The sequence below is a fragment of the Acanthamoeba castellanii genome, assembly GCF_000313135.1.
Source record: "Acanthamoeba castellanii str. Neff unplaced genomic scaffold scf7180000084648, whole genome shotgun sequence".
NCBI lineage: Eukaryota > Discosea > Longamoebia > Acanthamoebidae > Acanthamoeba > Acanthamoeba castellanii.
In genome coordinates this window covers 109613-135741 of record NW_004457319.1, presented here as the reverse complement: position 1 = coordinate 135741, position 26129 = coordinate 109613, and the positions used below count along the sequence as shown (strand labels likewise).

General features: G+C 59.0%; 8 protein-coding genes across 8 annotated transcripts; 3 read left to right on the top strand and 5 right to left on the bottom strand.

Annotated features, from left to right (window-relative positions):
• Window positions 1–242: 242 nt before the first annotated feature.
• ACA1_100620 (translation initiation inhibitor, putative) lies at window positions 243–848 on the bottom strand (the record flags this gene model as incomplete). Its single annotated transcript, XM_004335190.1, has 1 exon — window positions 243–848. The coding sequence occupies one exon, from the start codon at window positions 846–848 to the stop codon at window positions 243–245; it is 606 nt and encodes a 201-aa protein (XP_004335238.1).
• Window positions 849–1376: 528 nt separating this feature from the next.
• Window positions 1377–6700, top strand: ACA1_100610 (serine/threonine kinase; the record flags this gene model as incomplete). The annotated part of the gene is made up of 5 exons (XM_004335189.1): window positions 1377–1804; window positions 1904–4013; window positions 4097–4225; window positions 4306–6377; window positions 6466–6700. 5 exons carry the CDS (start codon window positions 1377–1379, stop codon window positions 6698–6700), a joined length of 4974 nt encoding a protein of 1657 aa, XP_004335237.1.
• A 1242-nt stretch (window positions 6701–7942) lies between these two features.
• Window positions 7943–9677, bottom strand: ACA1_100600 (uncharacterized protein; the record flags this gene model as incomplete). The annotated part of the gene is made up of 8 exons (XM_004335188.1): window positions 7943–8098; window positions 8184–8279; window positions 8358–8471; window positions 8568–8713; window positions 8838–8978; window positions 9131–9259; window positions 9376–9498; window positions 9659–9677. 8 exons carry the CDS (start codon window positions 9675–9677, stop codon window positions 7943–7945), a joined length of 924 nt encoding a protein of 307 aa, XP_004335236.1.
• A 264-nt stretch (window positions 9678–9941) lies between these two features.
• ACA1_100590 (serine/threonine kinase) lies at window positions 9942–15159 on the bottom strand (the record flags this gene model as incomplete). The annotated part of the gene is made up of 4 exons (XM_004335187.1): window positions 9942–12227; window positions 12308–12436; window positions 12522–14628; window positions 14732–15159. The coding sequence occupies 4 exons, from the start codon at window positions 15157–15159 to the stop codon at window positions 9942–9944; spliced, it is 4950 nt and encodes a 1649-aa protein (XP_004335235.1).
• A 519-nt stretch (window positions 15160–15678) lies between these two features.
• ACA1_100580 (translation initiation inhibitor, putative) lies at window positions 15679–16284 on the top strand (the record flags this gene model as incomplete). The annotated part of the gene is made up of 1 exon (XM_004335186.1): window positions 15679–16284. The coding sequence occupies one exon, from the start codon at window positions 15679–15681 to the stop codon at window positions 16282–16284; it is 606 nt and encodes a 201-aa protein (XP_004335234.1).
• Window positions 16285–19539: 3255 nt separating this feature from the next.
• On the top strand, window positions 19540–20944 carry ACA1_100570 (asparaginase/glutaminase; the record flags this gene model as incomplete). Its single annotated transcript, XM_004335185.1, has 5 exons — window positions 19540–19896; window positions 19970–20140; window positions 20212–20509; window positions 20572–20650; window positions 20743–20944. 5 exons carry the CDS (start codon window positions 19540–19542, stop codon window positions 20942–20944), a joined length of 1107 nt encoding a protein of 368 aa, XP_004335233.1.
• Window positions 20945–21035: 91 nt separating this feature from the next.
• On the bottom strand, window positions 21036–23024 carry ACA1_100560 (uncharacterized protein; the record flags this gene model as incomplete). The annotated part of the gene is made up of 7 exons (XM_004335184.1): window positions 21036–21160; window positions 21239–21369; window positions 21477–21648; window positions 21726–21875; window positions 21961–22425; window positions 22512–22682; window positions 22814–23024. The coding sequence occupies 7 exons, from the start codon at window positions 23022–23024 to the stop codon at window positions 21036–21038; spliced, it is 1425 nt and encodes a 474-aa protein (XP_004335232.1).
• A 535-nt stretch (window positions 23025–23559) lies between these two features.
• Window positions 23560–25508, bottom strand: ACA1_100550 (uncharacterized protein; the record flags this gene model as incomplete). The annotated part of the gene is made up of 2 exons (XM_004335183.1): window positions 23560–25224; window positions 25305–25508. 2 exons carry the CDS (start codon window positions 25506–25508, stop codon window positions 23560–23562), a joined length of 1869 nt encoding a protein of 622 aa, XP_004335231.1.
• Window positions 25509–26129: the final 621 nt, after the last annotated feature.

Here is a 26129-nt window from a genome sequence, read left to right as displayed (position 1 = left end):
CGTGAGAAAAGAAAGGATAAGGGAAATGGAATCGAGAAACTGAAGAAAAATGGCCAAGAAAGGTGGGTAGCGTTTCGCCACTGCTGCAGTGAAACAACAGAACGCGTTTTCGCCGTAGCACTGAGTGACGGGAAAGTACTAGAGCGCTTCGTTGAGGGAGATCGGTGTTGTTACAAATAATATCTGGTGTATTATGAATATGAATATGGGTTATGCTACACAAGCCAGCGCAAGGCTATTATTTAGTCGCGGACGTAGAAGGTGCCCTTGACCTCCAGAATGTCACCGATGGGCGTGCCGTTGTCGGCGCACACGACCTGGCCGTTGGCACCGGCAGTGCCCTGGCGGTACTTGGGCTCGGTGGCGTACTGGCAAGTGAGACCGTTGAAGCCGCTGAGCTGGAGGATGGTGCGAGGAGGGTAGGGGAACGGGTTGTTTGCGGTGGGCGAGCCCCAGAGCTCGGTCTGGACCTGGTTCACGATGGGGCGAATGGAGACCATGTCGATCACGTAGACCACCACTTCGGCGCAGTCCTGGGCGGTGGCGCCAGCAGACGCGGCGTTGAAGAGCATGTTGACGAAGGCCTGCTTGACGCGGGTGTAGACGCCGTTGGCGAGCGAGACCTGCGTGTTGTTGTTCGGGTGGATGCCGCGCATGCCGGCGACGTGGATGGGCACGCAGTGCTTGCTCTTGATGTTGGCCTGGATGGACCAGGTGCCGGTGGTGCCGATGGCGCCGGGCGGGTTGTTGTACTCGACGCACTCGCTGGCGTCCTTGTCCTTCTTGGCCTCGACGGCCATCGCGGCGAGCAGCACGAAGGCCAGAACGAAGATGAGAATGCTCTTCATGGCGGTGGTGGTGATTACTGTAGTAGAGGTTGGTAGTAGTGGTGGGTGCGAGTGTGGGGTGATGGTACAGCGATGGTTTGAGAAACAATGATCGCGATGTCCAGGCCTTTTAACAGTGGCCAGTTAGTTACCAGAGGTGAGCGTAGTCTTGGTGCAGGTTGCAGAGGCACCAGCTCGGCTTCCAGGGCCAATGAACGCACTGGTTTGTCACTGCTTTACCTAACAAATTCCTGCAGTGTGATAGCCAAAAAAGACAAGTTCGCGGTTGGCTGCCCGTGTCACTAACTGGTGGTTGGTGTTCACAAGTGCTCTCAGAATAGCAAAGGTTGAGGCCAATAGGAAACCCAGAATGTCATCCTCATTCGTCGGCGAGATCCTGCCAGGATCACTAGGCAAAAGTGCGGACCTAAAACCGAGCTAATCGGTTCCCAACAACAGCAAACCGCAGTTCGCGTCAGCCGGTATCCTCCTTTTCTCTTTACTTTTGTGCCACTTCGTCCACTGAAAAGACCCAAGCTGGCGACGAAGATGGCGCCTTCAACTTCGCTTTCGTCGTCCTCCTCCTGGTGGACGTCTGCGCTGGCCACGGTGGCTCTGGCGCTGTTGGTTACGCTGTCGGGCGGCCCCCGGGGTTGCGCGGCCAACAACATCTACGGCTCCGGGGCCATCAACGTGCAGGAGGTGTTCGCCAGTCTCACCAAGCTGTACCGCTACGACCGCGACCGCGTGTTGATCACCTTCCAGACCTCCACCATCCCCCAAGCCCTGGCCAAGTACACCGCGGGCGAGCTCGACTTCTTCATCTCCGACGTGGGCCTCAGCGCGGCCCAGCTGAGCCCCTTCAACGGCATCCAAATACCCATGATGGGCACCCCGCTCGTCGTCGCCTTCAACCTGCCCGGCTTCGGGGTGGGCGACAACCTCGTCATGGACCGCGAGACCTTGGCTCGCATTTGGTACGTCTCTCTCCTAATTGGTTGAACGAACTTATTGCAAGCAGGCTTTTTGGTCGACATTTTGTAACTTGTGGCAACCGACCACTTGGCGACGGACAGGAAGGGCGACATTCGTCAGTGGGACCACGAGGACATCGCGCAGTGGAACGAGGGGGTAACGCTGCCCTCGCTCAACATCTCGATGACCTACTGGAGCCCGTCGACCAGCGCCCTGGGCTACACGGCTGTCTTCAAGACTGCGCTCTCGAGGTTCTCGCCGGCCTTCGCCGCCGCTCTAGCCGCGGCGAACAACGCGCTGGAGCAGATGGAACCGTCGCTGGGTCCCAACAAGTGGGCCTTCGCCGGGGACCCCTTCGAGACTGGCGACAAGCGGATCAACCTGACCGCGGCCACGCCCGGCATGATGACCTACATGGAGCGCCAGAAGGCCGACGCGATGGGCCTGCCCTACATCCGCCTGATCAACCGGGCCGGCAAGACCGTGGACGGGTCGCCGGCAGCGGTGCAGGCCGCCATGGACCAGTTCAGCGACCTGATCAACAACGGCACGCTCGTGATCGACGTGGTGGACTCGAACGGGACCGACGCGTGGCCGATGAGCTACATCAGCTACCTGACCCTGTCCAAGACCATCAGCCCGACCACCGGCGGCTGCTCGCGCGCGAGCAACATGCTGCTGTTCCTCAGCTGGACGCAGCTCAACGAGGCCGTGGCCGACGTGTTCGTCGAGAACCAGTTCGCGCCGCTCACCAACCCCTACCGGCGGCGGCTCATCAACGAGCTCTACACCATCACCTGCCAGGGCACGCCGGTGCTCACCACGCCCGTGCTGCTGGGCATCGGCGAGGAGATCGACCTCATGGGCGACTGGACCCAGGAGTTCCAGACTGAGTCCTTCGCCATCAAACACTTCGAGGCCACCAGCGCCCAGGCCATCGAGCAGATGCGCCTCGGCGATACCGACTACGCCGTCTCCTATACCTGGTCTCCCACGACCGTCGATGTCACTCCCACCTCCAAACGCGACGTCGAGGACAGCGACATTCTTGGCATTCCTGCGGTGGCCTACGCGCTGGTGCCGGCCTACTTTGTGTCGAACCTGTCTTCGCAGCCGAGCCTGGTCATGACACTCGACGTGCTCGCCTCGGTGTTCGCCGGCCTGGTGACGCAGTGGAACGACACGGCCATCGCCGCGCTCAATCCGTCGGTCGCCGCCTATCTGCCCTATCATGCCATCCGCCTGGTGGTGGGCTGCGATAACACATCAACCGTCGATTCCATGCTGACGCAGGCCTTCGCTGGGCTGGCCAACGGGGCCTCGGCCATTGCGGGCTACCAGGCGGTGGCCTGCACCAGCGACCCGGTGGCCGCCATCAGCGCGGCCGACTACTCGCTGGGCGTGTGGTTCTCGACCCAGGTCATCACGCAGGTGCGCAACGTAAAGGCCGCCTCGCTGGTCAACCCGGCCAACACAGTTGTGTCGGCCAACCAGACCTGCATCCTGGCCGCCGTCCTGGACTTCGCCGCCAATACCACCGCACTCCACCTGGTCAACGGCCCGGGTCGGCTGAGCTGGCCGCTGGTGGGGTACGCCGTGCTCACCATCTACGCCCAGGCGCCCGGCGACTACTCGACGGCCCAGGGCCTGCTCGACTGGGTCTACTGGACGCAGACTTCGACCCAGGCGTCCACCGTGGCCAACAACTACAACCTCGCCGTGCCCGGGCTGGTGCCCGAGGTGCGCCGTCGCACGATCAACACTCTGGCCTCGGTTCAATCGACGTCGACCGGGGCCTACGTGTTCTCGCTGCAGGCCTGTGTCATCAACGGCACGATCTGCTCCGACCGCGGCAGCTGCGTCGGTGGCCAGTGCTCGTGCGCGGCCGGCTGGACCGGCGACCACTGCCAGTTCGCTCATTCGGCCGCCGGCTCGTCCTCATCAGACGTGCTCGCGCCGGTCCTGGGCTCAGTGCTGCCCGCCATCGCGCTGCTGGTGGTGATCGCCATCGTGATTATCGTTGTGCTGCTGGTAACCATGCGCCGGCGCAAGATCCATGATGACTGGGAGATCGCCTACGAGGAGCTCGATGTCGGCGACATGCTCGGCCGCGGCGGCTTCGGTGAGGTCTACAAGGCCAAGTGGAAGGGCTCCGAGGTCGCCGTCAAGGTCGTGGGCGCCGGCACCATTAGCAAGGACGGCCGCGACAGGGTTCGTACCTAACATTGTCCGCATTCCACTGACTTGACGTTTTTGTCGGACTAAGCTCACGGCGTTATTTTCTCGGTCTTTAGTTTGTGAACGAGGCCAGGATCATGAGTCACCTGAGGCACCCCAACGTGGTGTTGTTCATGGCGGCGTCGACCAAGCCGCCCAAGATGTGCATCGTCATGGAGTTCATGGCCCTCGGCTCCCTCTACGACGTACGTACACCCACCCCGCACGCCTGTATGTCCGAGAACTGTTCTGATCGCTGCGCGTTGTGTCATGTATGTTCACACAGCTGCTGCACAACGAGCTCATTCCGGAAATTCCGCTCGTCTTGAAGGTCAAGATGATCCACCAGGCGGCCAAGGGCATGCACTTCCTCCACTCGTCGGGCATTGCGCACCGCGACCTCAAGTCGCTCAACCTCCTGCTCGACAACAAGTGGAACGTCAAGGTCTCCGACTTTGGCCTCACCAGCTTCAAGGAGTCGCTCGGCAAGGGCCGCGGCGGCAACGGCAGCGCGACGGTCGAGGGCAGCGTGCCGTGGATGGCGCCCGAGGTGCTCGAGGAGGCCAACGAGGTGAGCCACGAGCTGGCTGACCTCTACAGCTACGGCATCATCATGTGGGAGGTGCTGACCCGCAGCCAGCCTTACGCCGGCCTCGCCCCGGCGGCCATCGCAGTCGGCGTGATCCGCAGCGACCTCCGGCCCAAGCTGCCCAGCGACCTGGTCGAAGCTGAGGCCGGTTACGTGGAGCTCATGCAGGCCTGCTGGAGCCGCGACCCGACCATGCGTCCGTCGTTCGACCACATCATGTCCCAGCTCAAGACCCTGATCGAGCTGTCCAGCGGCGGCTCGAGCCACATCAGCGGCACCACCAGCGGTAGCAGCAGCAGTAGCAGCAGCCTGCCGGTGGTCAGGCGCGGCCCCGGCCAGGCCCTGGTGCGCGACGGCAGCAGCGTATCGGGCAGCAGCAACGCCTCGAACGAGCACCGCTCCGGCGGCTCGAGCTCCGGCGGACGGCCCGACGTGGTGGCCCGCCACAGCGTCGCACCGCGGCGTGACGTCACCTTCGTGGTGTGCGACCTAGCCCGGTGCAACGAGTCGTGGCAGAGCAACCCCGCGGGCACGGCCAAGGCGGTCACCCGCTACGGCCGCCTGGTGCGCAAGCTGGTGGCGCCCAGCGAGGCCGACGAGACCCGCCACGCCAAGCACGCCGGCGGCTACGTGTTCTCGCGGTCGAGCCTGCACAGCGGTGGCACATACCTGGTGGCCTTCGGCAGCCCTCTGCGCGCGGCCTCCTTCGCGCTCGAACTCCAACAGGCCGTGCGCGACGGCAAGTGGCCCAAGGACGTGCCCCGGCTCAACTCGCGCGTCGCAGTGCACCACCGGCCCGGCCCGTGCCGCGCGCCCGTGGACGACCTGACACGTACCGGCTACGAGCCAGCACAGTACAAGGAGGCCTGCGAGCTCAACCTCCGGTGCCCGCCGGGGCGAGTTGCCTGCTCGCCCGACTTCCGTGCAGTCGTGCTGGCGCTCCTCGATGAGCAGCCGTCGGCCCAGTCGCCCGGCCGTGTGCGGCGAACGACGCCCAGGAAGAACACCAACGTGATGCTCAACGACGCTCAGTTCACGTTCCGTTGGCGCGGCGATGACGTCTACAGCCTAGAGTCGGGCGATGACACCGCCAGCAATCACAGCGGCAGCCACAATGGCGACGACGACGATGACAACGACGGCGAGGTGTGGGACGAGCGGTTGGACCAAGGCATGGGCCTGTGCTCGTCGAACTGGTGCCCGTGGATCATCGACCGGCGCAAGATCACGACGGGCGTCGAGGTCGGCCGGGGCAACTACGGCCAGGTGAGCGAGGGCACCTACGACGGCCGCCGCGTGGCGGTCAAGCAGCTCTACAAAGGCCGACTGGATGATGCGGCCATGGTCAAGATGCGCAAGGAGGCCGCCCTGCTGAGCGACATCGACCACCCGCACGTGGTCAAGCTGATCGGCCTCTCGATCGCTGAAGGAGGCAGCCCGATGCTGGTGATGGAGCTCATGCCGCGCGGCAGCCTGCGCGACCTCCTGAGTAACCGCTCGGTCAAGCTGACGTGGAGCCGCCGCCTGAGAATGCTGCGCGATGCCGCGCTCGGTATCGCGCACCTGCACGAGCGCGGCGTGCTGCACCGGGACATCAAGTCGTCCAACCTGCTCGTCGACGATGACTGGAGCGTGAAGGTGGGCGACTTCGGCTTCGCCACAGCCAAGCAGGACAACGGCACCATGACCCGCTGCGGCACGCCCTGCTGGACCGCGCCAGAGATCATCAGCGACAGCTTCAAGCACAGCGAGAAGGCCGACGTTTACAGGTTCGGACTTGAAAACCTGCCTCTCGTCTTCTTTCTGGCGCACCAGTTCGGAGTTGAGAAAACTAACACTCACTCTCACTGTGAACAGTTTCTCGATCGTCATGTGGGAAGTGCTCACGAGGGAGACGCCCTATCACAACAAGAACATGACCACGGTGGCGATGGACGTCATCAGCGGCGAGCGGCCGCCGGTGCCAGCCGACTGCCCCAAGACCTATGCCGACCTCATGGAGCGCGCGTGGAACGGCAAACCCAGCAAGCGGCCTGACATGGAGGAGATCATCATGTTCCTCAACGCGGAAGCCGATGGCGTTGATGTGTGAAGTTACACTCTCTTTTTGTTCTTCCTGAGAATTGCCACCTCCAACAACCAACAGCTACACTCTACTAGCCAAGCACAGGGAAGGGCTGGTAGCTGAGCCATTGCAGCTGGTTGTGTTCTATTGCAAGCCTAGGGCAAGTGCAGGGGCTAGAGAGGGGCTTCCTGGCACATGAGGCTTGGCCATATCAGCAACACACTGAAATCAGACTGCTAATAAAAGGTTGGAGTCTCAGTAATGGCGTGAAAAAATGGGGAATGGTGGGAGTGTGGAAGAGGTCTTTGTTCAAATCTACAGATAACCTATAAAATAAACTTTCCTCTTTCCTCCAATGTACACTTCCTTGTAATCAACTTTGTGTCTCATGTACACCACTTTTTTATTTCGTTGGAAAGTACACTTTGAAATGAGCACTCCATTAGTGACTAATGCTTAACTTGGCTCTTTCTGCTGCATTGACACCACTGCTCAGGTTCTGGTTCTTTTAAATGACAACATGACGTTCTCCTCGCCCAGATAACCCAAAAGTGCTCTTGTGCACACACCTGGCAGCATTTCTCAGAAATTATGAGAACTACAAGAACAGCAACATCTTGCCATGCAGCCTAACACATGCTCTCAAGCTCTACAACAATCCTCTCAAGCCCAAAGGTGCTGAGCACAACTCTGCCTTTGCCACTTGCTGCCTTGGTGCTCTCTCCATTCTTGTGTTGCTGTGCCACTGCAGCTGTCCATATGCTGGACTTCTTCAAGTTCTTTCTTCCACTTGTACATTTCAACAACCTCTGCTAAAAATCTGGCTGACCCACTCCCCAGGTGTGTGACTATGGCACTTGTCTTCATGTCAATGACTATGACATGTGGTTTCTGTACTACCAACATCTGCTGCTGGTCAAACAGGAAGAGCTTTGCTGGCCCTATTCCTCTTCCTGCTTCCCTCTTCCCCCACCTGCGCCCAGCCACTTTTGTTGACATTGCCACAAGGACAACTGCTGCTGTGCAGTGCTTGTTGGAAAATGCAGATGAGTAATTTTACTAGACTTTTGCTTGACTTGTGCCCTCTCAACCTTATTCCAGAATAACAGTCAGCTCTTCTTTTCTGCTGGAATCTTTTTTCTGGCCTTCCTTTCTGTCTTTCCCCCCTCCCTGAGGGGTCCCATTCAACATTTTTTGCATGTAATTGGTGTTTTTTGGGCTTGACATTTATCCTGATAAGGGATGGAAAAATTCGAATTAGTTTCTATATTATTTTACCTCAGGCGTCTCCTTGGTGGGGGCGGCCTTGTGCTGGCTGGTGAGAACGTCGTCGAGGAAGGAGCACACCCTCTGCATCTTGCCCGGGAAGTCGGTGGTATTGTCCGCCACGAAGGTGCGCGTGTGCGCGATCCACGCGTGCTTCACCTGCACACAACCCCCAGACACCACGCGCCTTAGCACTCGCCTCGCGTGTGCGGTGATGCGTGTGTGGTGGTGTGTGAGGGCTGACCTTATCGTCCAGTTCCCTGGCCTGCTCAATTCCCTCAGTTCGAGCGGCGTTGTTGGCCGTGGTGTAGTACGACTCCGCTCCGTTGGCCGCCGTCACCTGGACGAAGCAGGTCAGCGCTCATAGCCGCCAAACAGCCTACGACACCGGTCCTACGCGACACAAAACACACGGTACCAGGTGCACGACGGCGGTGTATCTCTCTCTGAGCTGCTTCTCGGTGATGTCCAAGTCCTGCAGTAGCTTCTTCCAGAAGCTGTATGGCAGGTACGCCGAAATGTCCAAAGCGGCCTGTCGCCCAATCGCAAAACAAACAGAATAAGAGCCAAGCGCGTGTGTCGTGTTGTGCCGTGTCATGTTGCGCGTTGACCGGCTGTTTGCACGTACCCTGTCGAGGAGAATGACGGTGGGCTTGTCCATGGCCGAAGCAATCTTCTTCATGGACTCTTCGAGCTGGATCTGCGTGGTCAAGATCTGCTTCTCGAAGGCCAGCAGTTGCTCCTCGTTCATCGACGAAATGGTGGGGACACCGGCTGTCGTCACGCACGACACGCTGTAAGTCGATCACGCCACACGACACACACGACACACACGACACACACGACACACACGACACACACAGCACACACACGGCACGCGCGGGCGTAGATGGGACACCGGTGAATACGAGGGTGGGAATCTCGGGCACGGAGTAGACCTCGTAGCCCTGCGCGCGCAGGTGCTTGGTAAGCGTGGCCAGCGCGGTGGACTTGCCGCCGCAGGGACCGCCCGTCAGCACCACCGTGTACACTTGGCTGTCTGTGCGAGGCCAGAGATGAGTACGATGATGAAGAAGCTGAAGATGATGAAGAAGAAGATGGTGATGGTGATGCAGTTGATGAAGCTGATGGTGACGACGACGACGATGACGATGAAGTAAAAGAAGGGTACGACGGAGAGAGTGAGCGTACCGGAGTGGGACTGGTCGAGCCTCTGCAGCGGGTCGACTTCGACGATCTCGGGCTTCAGGGCCTCCTTGAGCTCCCTTATGGCGTCGGCCTTCTTCTTGAGCTCTTGGCCCCAGATGATGTAGCCGCCCGCTAGTTTGTGCAGAAGTTACACACGCGTCGAGCTCGTTAGCACACAAGGCACCACCGCACACGCACCACCACACGCGCACGCTAACCGAACGTAAGGAGGGGAGGGGGGATTGTACCGAGACCGAGGGTGCAGCCGAGGGTGTACTCAAACACGGATTTGTGGGAGGTCAGCACATCGAACTTGGGCCTGAGCGGCTTGTCGGCCTTGGACCGCGCGGCACTACGGAGCGCCTGCCCTCCTGTCCCAGCGCGCAATACAGTGGCGCAGAGTTAGATCCAATTCCAATTCAACCACTTGATTCTCCCCAGATTGTGTCCGATCTCGGCCCGAGATGGCGGCACGGATACCAGTAGACACGAGGCGGGTATGAGAAGAGCCACACACACGCTGAGCCAAACCTCGTGCATTCGCCTTCATCTTATTTAACAAAAAGAAACAATAACAAATAAAAAGAAATTCGTTTTTTTCATTTTAAGCCAATTTTTAGAGAATTACATTTGATTTTGAAGTCTTACGTCATGAAGGCGACGCCACCGCGGCACAAGCATGAAGAAGAAGAAGAAGAAGAGGCGAGTAGCACTTCACGCATCGACGCCACCAGCTTCGGCGTTGAGGAACATGATGATCTCCTCCATATCGGGCCGCTTGCTGGGTTTGCCGTTCCACGCGCGCTCCATGAGGTCAGCGTAGGTCTTGGGGCAGTCGGCTGGCACCGGCGGCCGCTCGCCGCTGATGACGTCCATCGCCACCGTGGTCATGTTCTTGTTGTGATAGGGCGTCTCCCTCGTGAGCACTTCCCACATGACGATCGAGAAACTGTTCACGGTGAGAGTGAGTGTTAGTTTTCTCAGCTCCGAACTGGTGCGCCAGAAAAAAGACGAAAGGCAGGTTTTCAAGTCCGAACCTGTAAACGTCGGCCTTCTCGCTGTGCTTGAGGCTGTCGCTGATGATCTCTGGCGCGGTCCAGCAGGGCGTGCCGCACCGGGTCATGGTGCCGTTGTCCTGCTTGGCTGTGGCGAAGCCGAAGTCACCCACCTTCACGCTCCAGTCGTCGTCCACAAGCAGGTTGGACGACTTGATGTCCCGGTGCAGCACGCCGCGCTCATGCAGGTGCGCGATACCGAGCGCGGCATCGCGCAGCATTCTCAGGCGACGGCTCCAAGTCAGCTTGACCGAGCGGTTACTCAGGAGGTCGCGCAGGCTGCCGCGCGGCATGAGCTCCATCACCAGCATCGGGCTGCCGCCGTCGGTGATCGAGAGGCCGATCAGCTTGACCACGTGCGGGTGGTCGATGTCGCTCAGCAGGGCGGCCTCCTTGCGCATCTTGACCATGGCCGCGTCGTCCAGTCGGCCTTTGTAGAGCTGCTTGACCGCCACGCGGCGGCCGTCGTAGGTGCCCTCGCTCACCTGGCCGTAGTTGCCCCGGCCGACCTCGACGCCCGTCGTGATCTTGCGCCGGTCGATGATCCACGGGCACCAGTTCGACGAGCACAGGCCCATGCCTTGGTCCAACCGCTCGTCCCACACCTCGCCGTCGTTGTCATCGTCGTCGTCGCCATTGTGGCTGCCGCTGTGGTTGCTGGCGGTGTCATCGCCCGACTCTAGGCTGTAGGCGTCATCGCCGCGCCAACTGAACGTGAACTGAGCGCCGTTGAGCTGGTACGTGTTCTTCCTGGGAGTCGTTCGCCGCCCATGGCGGGGAGACTGGGCCGACGGCTGCTCATCAAGGAGCGCCAGCACTACTGCCCGGAAGTCGGGCGAGCAGGCAACTCGCCCCGGCGGGCACCGGAGGTTGAGCTCGCAGGCCTCCTTGTACTGTGCTGGCTCGTAGCCGGTCCGTGTCAGGTCGTCCACGGGCGCGCGGCACGGGCCGGGCCGGTGGTGCACTGCGACGCGCGAGTTGAGCCGGGGCACGTCCTTGGGCCACTTGCTATCGCGCACGGCCTGTTGGAGTTCGAGCGCGAAGGAGGCCGCGCGCAGCGGGCTGCCGAAGGCCACCAGGTATGTGCCACCGCTGTGCAGGCTCGACCGCGAGAACACGTAGCCGCCGGCGTGCTTGGCGTGGCGGGCCTCGTCGGCCTCGCTGGGCGTCACCAGCTTGCGCACCAGGCGGCCGTAGCGGGTGACCGCCTTGGCCGTGCCCGCGGGGTTGCTCTGCCACGACTCGTTGCACCGGGCTAGGTCGCACACCACGAAGGTGACGTCGCGCCGCGGTGCGACGCTGTGACGGGCCACCACGTCGGGCCGTCCGCCGGAGCTTGAACCGCCACCGGAGCGGTGCTCGTTCGAGGCGTTGCTGCTGCCCGATACGCTGCTACCGTCGCGCATCAGGGCCTGGCCGGGGCCGCGCCTGACCACCGGCAGGCTGCTGCTACTGCTGCTGGTGGTGCCGCTGATGTGGGTCGAGCCGCCTCTGGACAGCTCGATCAGGGTCTTGAGCTGGGACATGATGTGGTCGAACGACGGACGCATGGTCGGGTCGCGGCTCCAGCAGGCCTGCATGAGCTCCACGTAACCGGCCTCGGTTTCGACCAGGTCGTGGGGCAGCTTGGGCCGGAGGTCGCTGCGGATCACGCCGACTGCGATGGCCGCCGGGGCGAGGCCGGCGTAGGGCTGGCTGCGGGTCAGCACCTCCCACATGATGATGCCGTAGCTGTAGAGGTCAGCCAGCTCGTGGCTCACCTCGTTGGCCTCCTCGAGCACCTCGGGCGCCATCCACGGCACGCTGCCCTCGACCGTTGCGCTGTCGTTGCCGCCGCGGCCCTTGCCGAGCGACTCCTTGAAGCTGGTGAGGCCAAAGTCGGACACCTTGAGGTTCCACTTGTTGTCGAGCAGGAGGTTGAGGGACTTGAGGTCGCGGTGCGCAATGCCCGACGAGTGGAGGAAGTGCATGCCCTTGGCCGCCTGGTGGATCATCTTGACCTTCAAGACGAGCGGAATTTCCGGAATGAGCTCGTTGTGCAGCAGCTGTGTGAACGACACAACGCGCCGTCAGAACAAAGTTCTCGGACACGAATGCGCGTGCTGTGCGGGGTGGGTGTACGTACTTCGTAGAGGGAGCCGAGGGCCATGTACTCCATGACGATGCACATCTTGGGTGGCTTCGTCGACGCCGCCATGAACAACACCACGTTAGGGTGCCTCAGGTGGCTCATGATCCTGGCCTCGTTTACGAACTAAAAGACCAGAAAGAAACGACGTGAGGTTTGTATCGCACAAAAAGCCTCTAAAGTCAGTGGAATGACGATGTTAGGTACGAACCCTCTCGCGGCCATCCTTGCTGATGGTGCCGGCGCCCATGACCTTGACGGCGACCTCGGAGCCCTTCCACTTGGCCTTGTAGACCTCGCCGTACCCTCCGCGGCCGAGCATGTCACCGACATCGAGCTCCTCGTAGGCGATCTCCCAGTCATCATGGATCTTGCGCCGGCGCATGGTCACCAGCAGCACCGCGATTATCACGACGGCGATCACCAGCAGCGCGATGGCGGGCAGCACTGAGCCCAGGACCGGCGCGAGCACGTCCGATGAGGACGAGCCGGCGGCCGACTGCGCGAACTGGCAGTGGTCGCCGATCCAGCCGGCCGCGCACGAGCACTCGCCGCCAACGCAGCTGCCGCGGTCGGAGCAGATCGTGCCGTTGATGACACAGGCCTGCAGCGAGAACACGTAGGCCCCGGTCGATGTCGACTGGACCATGGCCAGCATGGTGACCGTTCGATGGCGCACCTCAGGCACCTGCCCCGGCACGGCGAGGTTGTAGTTGTTGGCCACGGTGGACGCCTGGGTCGAAGTCTGCGTCCAGTACACCCAGTCGAGCAGGCCCTGGGCCGTCGAGTAGTCGCCGGGCGCCTGGGCGTAGATGGTGAGCACGGCGTACCCCACCAGCGGCCAGCTCAGCCGGCCCGGGCCGTTGACCAGGTGGAGCGCGGTGGCGTCGGCGGAGAAGTCCATGACAGCGGCCAGGATGCAGGTCTGGTTGGCCGACACAACTGTGTTGGCCGGGTTGACCAGCGAGGCGGCCTTGACGTTGCGCACCTGCGTGATGACCTGGGTCGAGAACCACACGCCCAGCGAGTAGTCGGCCGCGCTGATGGCGGCCACCGGGTCGCTGGTGCAGGCCACGGCCCGATAGCCCGCAATGGCCGCGGCACCGTTGGCCAGCCCAGCGAAGGCCTGCGTCAGCATGGACTCGATGGTCAACGTCTGGTCGCAGCCCACAACCAGGCGGATGGCGCGGTTGGGCAGATGGGCAGCTACCGACGGGTTGAGCGCGGCGATGGTCGTGTCGTTCCACTGCGTCACAAGGCCGGCGAACACCGAGGCGAGCACGTCGATTGTCATGATCAGGCTCGGCTGCGAAGACAGGCTCGACACAAAGTAGGCCGGCACCAGCGCGTAGGCCACCGCAGGAATGCCAAGAATGTCGCTGTCCTCGACGTCGCGTTTGGAGGTGGGAGTGACATCGACGGCCGTGGGAGACCAGGTGTAGGAGACGGCGTAGTCGGTATCGCCGAGGCGCATCTGCTCGATGGCGTGGGCGCTGGTGGCCTCGAAGTGTTTGATGGCGAAGGACTCGGTCTGGAACTCCTGGGTCCAGTCGCCCATGAGGTCGATCTCCTCGCCGATGCCCAGCAGCACGGGCGTGGTGAGCACCGGCGTGCCCTGGCAGGTGATGGTGTAGAGCTCGTTGATGAGCCGCCGCCGGTAGGGGTTGGTGAGCGGCGCGAACTGGTTCTCGACGAACACGTCGGCCACGGCCTCGTTGAACTGCGTCCAGCTGAGGAACAGCAGCATGTTGCTCGCGCGCGAGCACCCGCCGGTGGTCGGGCTGATGGTCTTGGACAGGGTCAAGTAGCTGATGTAGCTCATCGGCCACGCGTCGGTCCCGTTCGAGTCCACCACGTCGATCACGAGCGTGCCGTTGTTGATCAGGTCGCTGAACTGGTCCATGGCGGCCTGCACCGCCGCCGGCGACCCGTCCACGGTCTTGCCGGCCCGGTTGATCAGGCGGATGTAGGGCAGGCCCATCGCGTCGGCCTTCTGGCGCTCCATGTAGGTCATCATGCCGGGCGTGGCCGCGGTCAGGTTGATCCTCTTGTCGCCGGTCTCGAAGGGGTCGCCGGCGAAGGCCCACTTGTTGGGACCCAGCGACGGCGTCATTTGCTCCAGCGCGTTGTTCGCCGTGGCCAGAGCGGTCTTGAAGTCTGGTGAGAAGCGCGAGAGCGCGGTCTTGAAGACAGCCGTGTAGCCCAGGGCGCTGGTCGACGGGCTCCAGTAGGTCATCGAGATATTGAGCGAGGGCAGCGTTACCTCCTCGTTCCACTGCGCGATGTCCTCGTGGTCCCACTGACGAATGTCGCCCTTCCTGTCCGCGGACCCAAGTTAATCGCCACGGATTAAAATCCTTGTAAGCAATCGGTTCGTTCAACCGATGAAGAAGTGAGTCAATGTTTGGGGGGGGGTTGAACTCGTACCAAATGCGAGCCAAGGTCTCGCGGTCCATGACGAGGTTGTCGCCCACCCCGAAGCCGGGCAGGTTGAAGGCGACGACGAGCGGGGTGCCCATCATGGGTATTTGGATGCCGTTGAAGGGGCTCAGCTGGGCCGCGCTGAGGCCCACGTCGGAGATGAAGAAGTCGAGCTCGCCCGCGGTGTACTTGGCCAGGGCTTGGGGGATGGTGGAGGTCTGGAAGGTGATCAACACGCGGTCGCGGTCGTAGCGGTACAGCTTGGTGAGACTGGCGAACACCTCCTGCACGTTGATGGCCCCGGAGCCGTAGATGTTGTTGGCCGCGCAGCCCCGGGGCCCGCCCGACAGCGTAACCAACAGCGCTAGCGCCACCACGGCCAACGCAGACGTCCACCACGAGGAGGGTGAGGGAAGGGAAGGCGCCATCTTCGTCACCCGCCTGACACTTTGTTCTTATCAGTTACTAACGTCAGGCAAGAGGGCGGACATCGACAGGATCAAAAAGTCAAGAGAAAGAGTAAAGTCGGGAGCTAGCTCGGAGAAATGCCAAAAACAGCACTTTCCTTTTTGGAGGAGAAGACTACCTTTTGTCAGAGAATGGCAAGCGCTGTGTTGCGGGAAAGGAAGCGGAGGTTGACCGCACTTGTCACGTGTTCGCGAAAACAGGTAAGCTGTTCCGATGCAACGCGGTAACCAGCCCCTGTAACGGCCAAATTTTTCCTTCTGCCCCTAAATAGATTCGCGCTGCATGCCCGACCAGTGCGTTCATTGGTCCTGGATGTCGGAGTGTTGGCATTGGTGTGTTGGCCTCTGCAACCTGCGCGCCAAGACCCTGGTAACTGACTGCCACTCCGTTAAAAAGGCTCAGCATCGCAAATCTTCACTGTACCAACCTACTCGACCTACCACTACTACCAACCCTCTACTATAATCACTACCACCGCCATGAAGAGCATTCTCATCTTCGTTCTGGCCTTCGTGCTGCTCGCCGCCCTGGCCTGCAAGGCCAGTAATGACAACGGGGCCAGCGAGTGCGTCGAGTACAACAACCCGCCCGGCGCCATCGGCACCACGGGCACCTGGTCCATCCAGGCCAACATCAAGAACAAGCACTGCGTGCCCATCCACGTCGCCGGCATGCGCGGCATCAACCCGAACAACAACACGCAGGTCTCGCTCGCCAACGGCGTCTACGCCCGCGTCAAGCAGGCCTTCGTCAACATGCTCTTCAACGCCGCGTCTGCTGGCGCCACCGCCCAGGACTGCGCCGAAGTGGTGGTCTACGTCGTCGACATGGTCTCCATCCGCCCCGTCGTGAACCAGGTCCAGACCGAGCTCTGGGGCGCGCCCACCGCAACCAACCCGTTCCCCTTCCCGCCCCGCACCATCCTCCAGATCAGCGGCTTCAACGGCCTCACTTGCCAGTACGCCACCGAGCCCAAGTACCGCCAGGGCACTGCCGGTGCCAACGGCCAGGTCGTGTGCGCTGACAACGGCACGCCCATCGGTGACATCATGGAGGTCAAGGGCACCTTCTACGTCCGCGACTAAATAGCCTTGCGCGGGATTGTAAACGCATATTGATATTCGTAATGCATCAGATAGTATTTATAACAACACACCCGCCCTCTCTTCCTTCCCGTATCGTCAAGAAGTGACAGTGGTGGGAAAACGGTTCTTGTTCACTTCAGTGGGGCCGAAACACTATTCTGTCCGGGTGTGCTCTTTCGCGTCGCGCTCATAGCGTACGAAACCAGGTGGCTGCCGCTAAAGAGTAAGCACGTAAAATGCTTTTTGGGTGCGTCTCTTTTCGACAGCTATTGCAGAAACGCGGGTTTTGTTCTAGTTTTCCGAGCATTCCCTTTTAGTTTCCTTTCTAATTTCCGCAAAGGTAGGTTCTCACCTGACAAAGGCCATGCGGGGTGGAGGAATTATATTGATATTCTGATTGTTTTCTGTGATAGTGTTTTGTGACACATCACAGATAAATAAGTTTGTGGCAAACAAGTTCATAATCAATATTGCTCCTGTATCACAACAAATTATACAAGAGACACTTGTGCACAAGCCCCATGGGGCTGCAGTCAGAGCCCTCAGGCACTTTCAGTAGTTGGTTTTCTGAGGTGCCTGAGTCTCCAGGGGTAGTGCAAGAGTTGTCAGTGTCATTGCCAGGCCAGTCCCTTCACATGCTAAGAAGGTGTGACCAAAGTGATGGTGTCAGTTAGTGTTGTGAGTATTGTTAGTGTTGTCTGTTTTTCCCTTGTTATGGTTTTACTAACTCTTTAACCACCCACTCCTTTGGGAGTAGTCCTAGGAGGATGGCTGCCTTTCAGTGGCTATTGTCTCCCATCCATGTCTTTATTGATATTGTTTCACTCATTAGTCCTTCAAAGAGTGTGTCTATTTTGTTTAGATAAATTTCTCTCTAATTTCTTTTGTATTTTTGCATTCTCTGAGTAGGTGTGCCATGTCTTTGATTTTGTCTTTCCCCAAATCCTTGCACGTCATGCAGAGTGCCTCTTCGTTTTCTATTGCTGCTTCTCTTGGTATGTCTCTATTCCTCATCCTCCATCTGTGGTGTCCTATTTGGCTTCTTTTCAGTCTTAATTTGTGTACCAGATTTATGTCATTTGCTGATTTGTATTTCAGGCGATGGGTGATGTGATTTGTGATCTTCCATGCGACTTCATCTTTTGTTGTCTACTATGTTTGTTTTAATCCCTTTCTTGTATTTCTTTTGTATTTTGTTTTTAATAAATTTCCTCATGCTTGAGTCTATCCATTGGCCTTTTCCATAGATTCTGATGTCCATCTCTTCATTGCTGAGTCTCTTGTATGGTTCTGTGTCAGGTAAGGATGTCCCTTCACCAGGACTGCTGTCTTGAACAGGTCTCCCCATTCTTCCATTTTTTGTAGTTTCTTGTTCCATCTAATGTCTCCTTTCCTTGTTATCTTTTTCTTTGTGATGTGGCTGTAGATGTGCATGCATTTTGTGGTGTATCCTTTTAGATTTTGCTTCATCAGTTCTTCATGAATCCTTTGTTCCACTGATCTTTTTGTGCATATACTTCTCCTTTGCAGGTTGAGGACTAGCTTGTTCATCAGGGTGCTCACCAACTCATTGTCTGTTACAATGTGTACCTTCAGTAGCATGCTACTCAGCTCCACTGCTTTCAACATGGCCTGAAGTTCTGTGTTGTCTGACGTTTGGTCCCCCACAGTACATGCTTTAGTGTTGAGGTGGCTGTTTTTTGCACAGTATATGCCATATCCTGCTTTCCCTGCTTTAGTCTTTGAGCTGTCCATCCATAGTATTATCTCATCGTTCCTTTTGTTAGTGTATCCCCCAGACTTGGTAACATGTTTGTTTGTGTCTTCCAATTGCCTACAGATTTTCTCAGGACACAGCTTTTTGGTAACATCATCTTTTCTCTGGTCAGTGTGGTAAGGTCCAGAGGCAGTTGCCCAAGGGTTTCCTCTACACTATTGCCTGTTGTGCTCATTTCTTGTGATTGGCTTCTTATTCTATTCCATAGGGCGCTCAGGCGTGGATCAGTTAGGACACATCAAGCATTCATACATGCTGCTCTCATCTTCTCCTCCATTTCATTTTCAGATTCCTCTGGGAGGGGTGCGAGGTTACTCACAAGTTCCTTGTCTTCTGTTGATTCAGCTACCATCTCTAGTTCCTCTTGATGTAGTAGCACTATGATGTGTTGGGTGGTTGGTAACCCTTTCCCTCTCCATCTGTAATCCCTCTTATGCTAAGCATGGATCTTTCCCCTGTTGGGCCAGGTGCTTTCCTGTTTGATATTCTTTGTAATGTGTCTTTAATTTCTTTTATTTTAGTCTTAGCCATGAGCATCAACATGTCTCCTTCAATTCATTTTGCTTCTCCTATCCATGTGTCTGGGGGGTTCCCCCATTGGTAGTTCATGGTGTTGGAAGTGACCTTCCCATGTGGTTCATACATATTCTTTGATTTCTTCTGGTTCAGTTATCATTCTCATTTCTCCATTTATCCCCCATTCTATGCCTAGCTTCACGCTCTGCGTTTTTTTTCCCCACAGGTTATTTAAGTCTTTTCCACACATCTGTGAGTCTGAGGGTTTTTTCTAGTCTTTGTAGTGGTTCATTTTTGGTGGGATTATATTTATTTAATTTTTGGTCTTTTTGTCTTGTCGTCATGTTCCAGTCCCCACCCATCAGTATTTCTCCTGATAGTTTTTTTACCCAGTCACTTAAATTATAATAAAATACATTTTTATTTTATTTTCCTTGTGCTGGGGCGTAAATATTTATTATATTCAGGGGTTTTCCTTTTGTATATATTTTAATAGTGCAAACTTGTCCTCTTGCCCATTTGTTGTTTGGAGTGATGTCCTGTGTCACACCTTCATAGATATCCACACACAAGCCATGTTAAATACCCACACAAACAGGGATAGAAATTTGTTGGATCACTTCTTGATTTCTCTACCTTTTTAGTCTCATTTTCTTCTATTCTTCTCACAGTATTTTGTACTTGTACAACTCCAAACTCCTCAATACATTACTCTTCTTTCCAAAGCTTTACATCTTCACTTCTTGATTTCTCTACCTTTTTAGTCTCGTTTTCTTCTATTCTTCTCACAGTATTTTGTACTTGTACAACTCCAAACTCCTCAATACATTACTCTTCTTTCCAAACCTTTACATCTTCATGGCTTCTCAGCCCTCGTTCATCTCTCAACCTTCCAACAGGTTATGGGCCTTCCAACAAAATTATCTTTTATCATTTTCTATTTCTTTTCCTATTAATTTGGCATGGAGGACAAGGGCGAGCTGCTGGGGGATGTGCTGGTGCTTGCGTGCGGCGGTACCATCGGCCAGCGAGAGGTGGACGGCCGTATGGTGGTCGTAGTGCCAGCTTCGGACCTGCTGGCCCCGGTTCTTGCCCACGCCTCCATGTCCGCCCTGTGGACACCGGCAGACTCGGCGGAGCCTGCTGGCGACGGCGCCACGTCAACCGGCGGTGGGCCGCCCATGGTGGATGTATTGAGCGTGGTGGCCCGTAGCGGGGTGTACATGGGGTGGGACGGGCTGCTGGCTCTTCGAGACGCGGTGGTGACGCACTGCCGCCACTACCGCGCTTTCCTCGTCATCTGTGGCACCGACAGCATGGTACAACGCACACACTACAACCGCCGCACCACTCATAAATCGCACGACGCACGCTCGCACGCACGCACCACAGGAAGAGGTGGCGTTTGCGTTGGAGCTGCTGATCGACCCGGCGGCAGACTCGCTGGGCCGACCGGTCGTCGTGACCGGCGCCATGAAGCCGCACGACGTGCTGGGCTACGACGGCCACGCCAATCTGCGGGACGCCCTGGCCGTGTGTCTCGACCCCCACGCCCGAGGACTCGTACGTGTGTGCGATGGCCCGCTTGTGCAGTTTGGTTTGCTGATGAGGAAAGCACTCGAAACACGACACAGGGGACGCTGGTGGTGATGAACGACGCCATCCACGCGGCGCGCTACGTTCAAAAGCTGGACTCCCAGTTGATCGGCAGCTTCTCGTCGCTGCCGGCCGGTCCGCTGGGCCAGATACGCAACGGGCGGCCGCTCCTCTACCACCGCGCCCTCCCGCCCTTCCCGCACCGCCCCGTAGCGGTGGCGGCGGCCTCGAAGGAGCAGAAGCCGTGGCGCCTGCGGGACCGGGTACTGGTGTGGCCCATCACCCTGGGCTGTGGCGACTTCCTCATTCCCGACCACCTTCTGCGCACCCTCGACGGTACGTGGTTGTTCCTGCGCGACGACAGCCGCGGGCTGGGCAACTGAGTGTGTTTGCAAAAGGGCTGGTGCTGAGCGGCATGGGCACGGGCACGATCCCCGATTCGTACATCGAACACCTATCACCCGAGTGGACCAGCAAGTGCGTCGCACGCGCACACAAGCACCAGCGCACACACCACCGCACGCGCTGACTGATGTGGTTTCCTTCTTGGTGGTGGTGCACCGAGGTAGGTTGGCGATCGTGATCGTGTCGCGGTGTCCGCTGGGCCAGAACTACGACGACTTCTACTATCGGGGCAGCCTCCGCAAGTACACCGACCGCGGCTTCCTCGTGACCGGCTACGAGGACCTCAACCCGCTCCAGGCCCGCCTCAAGCTCATTGTCGCCCTCTCTCTTTCCTCCATCACCACCACCGGCCCAGCCTCCGCCTAGTGAGCGTGCGCGTGTTGTCGAGTTGCGCTTGCGTGCGGAACGCGCCACTTGTTGTGGGTATGTACAGGAAAAAGATGGGTTGGGCACACCCTCAGACGCCGACTCTAGCAAGAAGTAGGCGCGCGGCCTCGCTGCCCGGGTGCGACGCGGTCTCGCTGGCAGCGCGGACGGCGGCCATCGTCTCCTCGTTCTCCTTGATCCCAGCCTGCACTCGACCTTTGTGCCGTGTCGTGTCGTGTCGGCACCAATGTCTGGGCGGGCGGGGCGTGTGGGCGTGGGGGGAGTAAAACGCACTGTTGTCGAGGGAGAGGCCGAGCAAGACTTCGGCGGCGTCGGGGAACAGCTTGTCGTCCCTGAGGAAGGACATGACCTGCTCGAGGCCCGTCGTCCCATCGTCCTGCTCCTCCAGGAAAAAGTCCTGGAACCTGCCGTCGCACACGACACGCACGACACGCACACGATGCGCACGACACGCACGACACACATCGTGAGATTGGCGGTGAACGTGGATGGGGGGATCGAGCGTATGTACTGGCGGCGGAGGTCGTTGGCGTCGGCGCCGGCGCGCTCCTGGACGAGGAAGGCGCGGAGGAGGGAGAGGAGATCGGGCAGGTTCTGGCGGAGGGACACCTTCTGATTCTTGCGCAGCTCGGCGACGAAGTACTGCGCCAGCGACGCGCTCAGCACCTTCTCGCACGTTTCAACTGCGCCGGATACAGGACATGTCACTGGTCGTTGGTCGTGTGTCGTGTCGTTGGTCGTGTCGTGTCATTGGACGTACCATCGGCGACGGCGCTGAGGGCATTGAGGAGTGCGAGCAGGGCCAGGGGTGTCCTCCGCTTGGCAAACTTGGCGCGGCCTTCGGTGAACAAGTCGAGGGCGTGCTCGACGCCCCCGTGCTCCAGCAACACATCCCTGGTGCTCTTACCCTCTGTGCGCGCACGAGAACTCAGTTAACATTTCTTCTCTTTCCTGTCGTGTCGTTGGTCGTGTCGTTGGTCGTGTCGTGTCGGTACCATCCATGGTAACGAAAGGTACGAGCGCGTTGGCCGAGTGTTTGATGATGTCCTCGCCCGATTCGATGGTGGTCTGCAGGAACAGCTGTGCGAGGACCGGCCCCAGCTCGCCGCCGTCGACCATCGCCGCGCGCAGGCGCAGGTCGTCGCCCAGTCGCACGAACACGTTGAGCAGGGCGACGAGCTCGGCCTTGGTCGAGTCGACGAGGGGCGTGCGCAGCAGGAAGACGGCGTGCTCGACGAGCTCGGGCGTGGCCATGGCCTCGCGCAGCTCGGGCGCGCGGCAGAGCCGGCTCAGCGCGGCCGACAGGGCCGCCAGCACCGCGGCCTCCTCGCGCGACGGTACGCCGATGTCACCGCCGTCGCCGTCGCCGCCCCGCTGCGCCGCGTGATTGGTGATCGTCACCAGCAGCCGCACCATCGCCGACAGTACTCCCGTCCGGCGCATCATGCTCCACTGGCTCTCTGTGTTGTTCCGTGTGTCGTTCCGTGGTGTGAGTGTCGTGCCGTGTGTCGTGTTGTCCTGTGTGTCGTATGCGGTGATGGGTTACCATCCTGGACGTAGAAGAGGGTGGCGCGGGCAGCCTTGATCTGTGCGTTGTGGTCGCTGGTGGGAGCCAGGCTGGCGATGAGCGGCCGCAGCTTTTTCTGTTCCTCCTCGGTCGCTGCGGCCAGTAGGTCCTCCGCTTCCGTGTTGGGTACCCACGGCGCTGGCTTTCGCACTGCAGCCCCAAATAAAAAATAATAAATGATTTATTCTTTTTATCCATTTTCTATTTATTTAGTATCCACAAAAAGAATAAATGTAATCATGAATTAATGAAATAGTTGGAAGTTGGTTGAATGGGCAAACCTTTGGGTGCGGGGACGGCAGGGCGGGTGGTGCCAGCGGGGGCGGTGCCCTTGGTTGTTGGTCTGGAGGGTCCTGGGGGTGCGAGGTAGCGGCGCCAGATGGCGATGCCAGCCAGGCCCACCGCAGAGGCGAGCACCGCCGTGGACCACGAGGGCACCAGACCGAAGAGGAGATCGTCGTCGTGATCGGGAGGAATGCCCAGACCGTCCATCTTCTGCTCCTGTCTCTTTTTCAATCCAATTTTTTTCTTTTCCCTTTGCGTTACCGGCCACAGCTCGGAGCTAAGGAGCACTCGATGTAATTGCAGAAGAGCTGCAGACGCTTGACTGCCTTGGGACGGACGGATACATCAACGCGTACGTCCTTGTTTTGTCTTCCTCTTTGCCCTCGTGGCTCTTCTTTTTGCATCTCGCCTCTTTTTGATGATTGTTCAACTGCTGCGTTTGTGACCTCACAGGTGTCGAACGTACGACGATGCCGAGTGGCTCGGCGGGAAGGGGATGCAGGCCACCTTCATTGCCGCCAGGACCGATCCAAGGTACCGCCCACCCCTCTCGTGTTAACGGGGAGTTGTGAGAAATACTCGAGTGGGGGGGAGGCGAGCTGGGCAAGCGACCAGAGAGACGAGGAGGGAGAGGGAGGAGAGAGAGAGAGAGTTGATGGTGAATGCTCATTGAGTTTATGGACCCTGCACTTGTCAAATTGTTACGTAAATACTACAGCTGATGGGGCCGGACAATCGCCTCTTAGGCGCGGTTGTTGACGAGGACGGGGAAGCCGGTGGCGGTGCGGATGTTGTTGCCAGTGGTCGACTCGAACTTGACGCCGGCGTAGAAGAAGTAGGTGTCGAGGCCGGTGAGCTCAGCGAGAACGTCCTCGGGGCACAGCTCGTCGGCCTTGTAGGCGGCGGCCTGGAGCGAGAGGGCGGTGGTCATGGCCTGGCCGTCGACGGCGGCAGCGGTACGGGCGAAGCGGGCCAGGTACTCGGTGTTGAAGTTGTTGCTGTCGACCCACCTGTCGTAGCCGACGGCAGAAGCGGTGGGGACCTGCCTCTTGTAGAGCGAGGACTGGTCCTCCTCCTCCTCGACGAACTGCGACTCCTCGGCGGAGCGCTTGGAGGCGGGCGCGTAGAGCGGGTAGACGGAGAGCAGGGGCACATTGGTCTCGTCGAGCTTGGCGAGGAGGGCGGCGGACGGGGTGAAGTAGACGTTGGCGACGAAGAGGGCCTTGACGTCCTCGTCATTGAGGGCGGCCAGGAGGAGACCGTTGGTGAGCGCCCAGTTGGAGAAGTCGTCGACGTAGGTGACCTCGACATTGGCGGCCTCCGAGTTGCCGTCGAAGGGAATGCCACCGGCCTGGTTGATGTTCTCCTTCCAGAACTCGAAGACGGACTTGATGCGGTAGCCGTTGGGCTGGCCGTTGGGCTGGGTGGCATTGCTGTTGGGGAGGGTCGTGCCGGCGACGGGGGGAGAGAGCGAGAGCACGGCGACCACCTTGAAGGTCTCGCGGTCATCTTCGACGCGACGGCCAGGGTTGGCGATCACGAGGCCGTTGGGGCCGGCGTTGACGCCTGTGGGGAACTCGACGGTGCGGCCGAACCTGCTGCCGGAGCGGAGGTCGATCTTGGTGACGGCACCACCGCGAGCGGCCGTGGCGTAGCCGAATTCATCGTCCTCATCGATCACGACCATGACGGGGTCCAGGCCGAAGACGTCGACACGCTTGACCAGGCTGCCGGTGGCGTAGTTGATGATGAAGATCTGGCCGTTGGTCGAAGGGACCACGATGTACTGGCCGTTGTGGGTCATGGTGGGGTAGAGGAACTGGTTCACCACCCAATCAGCGGCCCAGAAGCGCCTGATGAAGGTAGGGGGGAAGCTGGCGACGGAGAACTCGATGACCTCGCCGACACCGCTGACGATGAGGCTGCCATTGGGGGCGAAGTAGAGGCCGCGAGAGCCGAGGGCAGCAGCGCTGGGGCTCTTAGCGGCGAAGGTGGCGGAGAAGGTGCCGCTGGCGATGTTGTACTTGGCAACACCCTGGGCGCCGAGCTGGAGCCACAGGTCCTGACCGTTGGGCGAGAAGACGAAGTTGTGGATCTTGTCCATCGTGGCGGGCACGCGGATGATCTGCGAGGGGGCCTGCGAGCCGCTGGTGAGGTCGAAGGTGATGAGCGAGGGCACGATGGTGGTGTTGTCGGCCGAGTAGATCTCGGAGTTGACCCACAGGGTCTGCTCGTCGGGCGACAGCTTCATGCCGTGGGGGCCACGATTGACGAGGCCGAAGGGCTCGCCGGCAGCAAAGAGGAAGAGCTTGGTCCTCTCGAGCATGAGCTTGACGTCGATGACCGACACGTAGTAGCCAGCATAACCGGTGGGCGAAGCATAATCGTGGAGGCCGAAGTTGGTCACCTGTGATAGTTTCAGTGGTTCCGCGTTAGCAGGCAGCGAGAGTAAGAGTAGGAGGTGAAAGATGGTGGCGAGAGGCGTACGTAGGCAGTACGGCCGTCGGCGGTCACGACGATCTCGTGGGGAAGAGAGCCGACCTTGACCTTGGCGAGGGGGCTGCCATCAATTTCGTAGATTCCGACCTGACCGGCGGGCTCCTCGACGGTGAGGAGCAGCGGGTAAGTCCGCGTGGCGGCGGCGAGGGCGAGAAGAGTGGCGAACACGAGGAAGACAACGTTTTGTCGCATCCTAGTGTGGTATAGTAGAGGGTTTTTTATGTAGGGTACAGGTAGGTTGTATAGCTGGTGTAGCTGAGGTGTGAGTCTGACTTTCGACTGCCGTTCTTTTTATACCTGGTCAAGCTCCGGAGCCCTCCAACGGCAGCAACATTTTGCTCTCCGCAAGACCACCTACCAATTGTCGTCGATGCATTTAAGGATGCCTGGTGCTTATTTGGGCAAGTGTGATTCTATTCTTACTGTGGATTCAGTTGTCCAGCCGGGTGGTCCACGCGTATCCAAATCGAGCTCTAGCTTTCCCCGCCGTGTGACGTGTAACAACCCAGGGTGGTTTCAGGCCAGGCAAGGAAACCCCAAACTTTTTGCCTTTCGTCCCTGATCCTGGAAAATGAGCCAAGAACATTCCTGGCCAATCTCATTCCATTTTTGGAGTTCATCACTTCCAGGTAAGCACACCGCGACCAACGTTGTTGCATCGGGAGGCACTTTATTTCTGTCACGCGCAACCACACCTCGCCCAGACCTCGCCTCGGAGCTTTGGTTACCGTGCATACGCTTAGGGAACAAAGCCAGCTACGTGCCAGTCCCTTGAGGACTCCTACACCGAACACCACCACCAAAGCAGGCCAA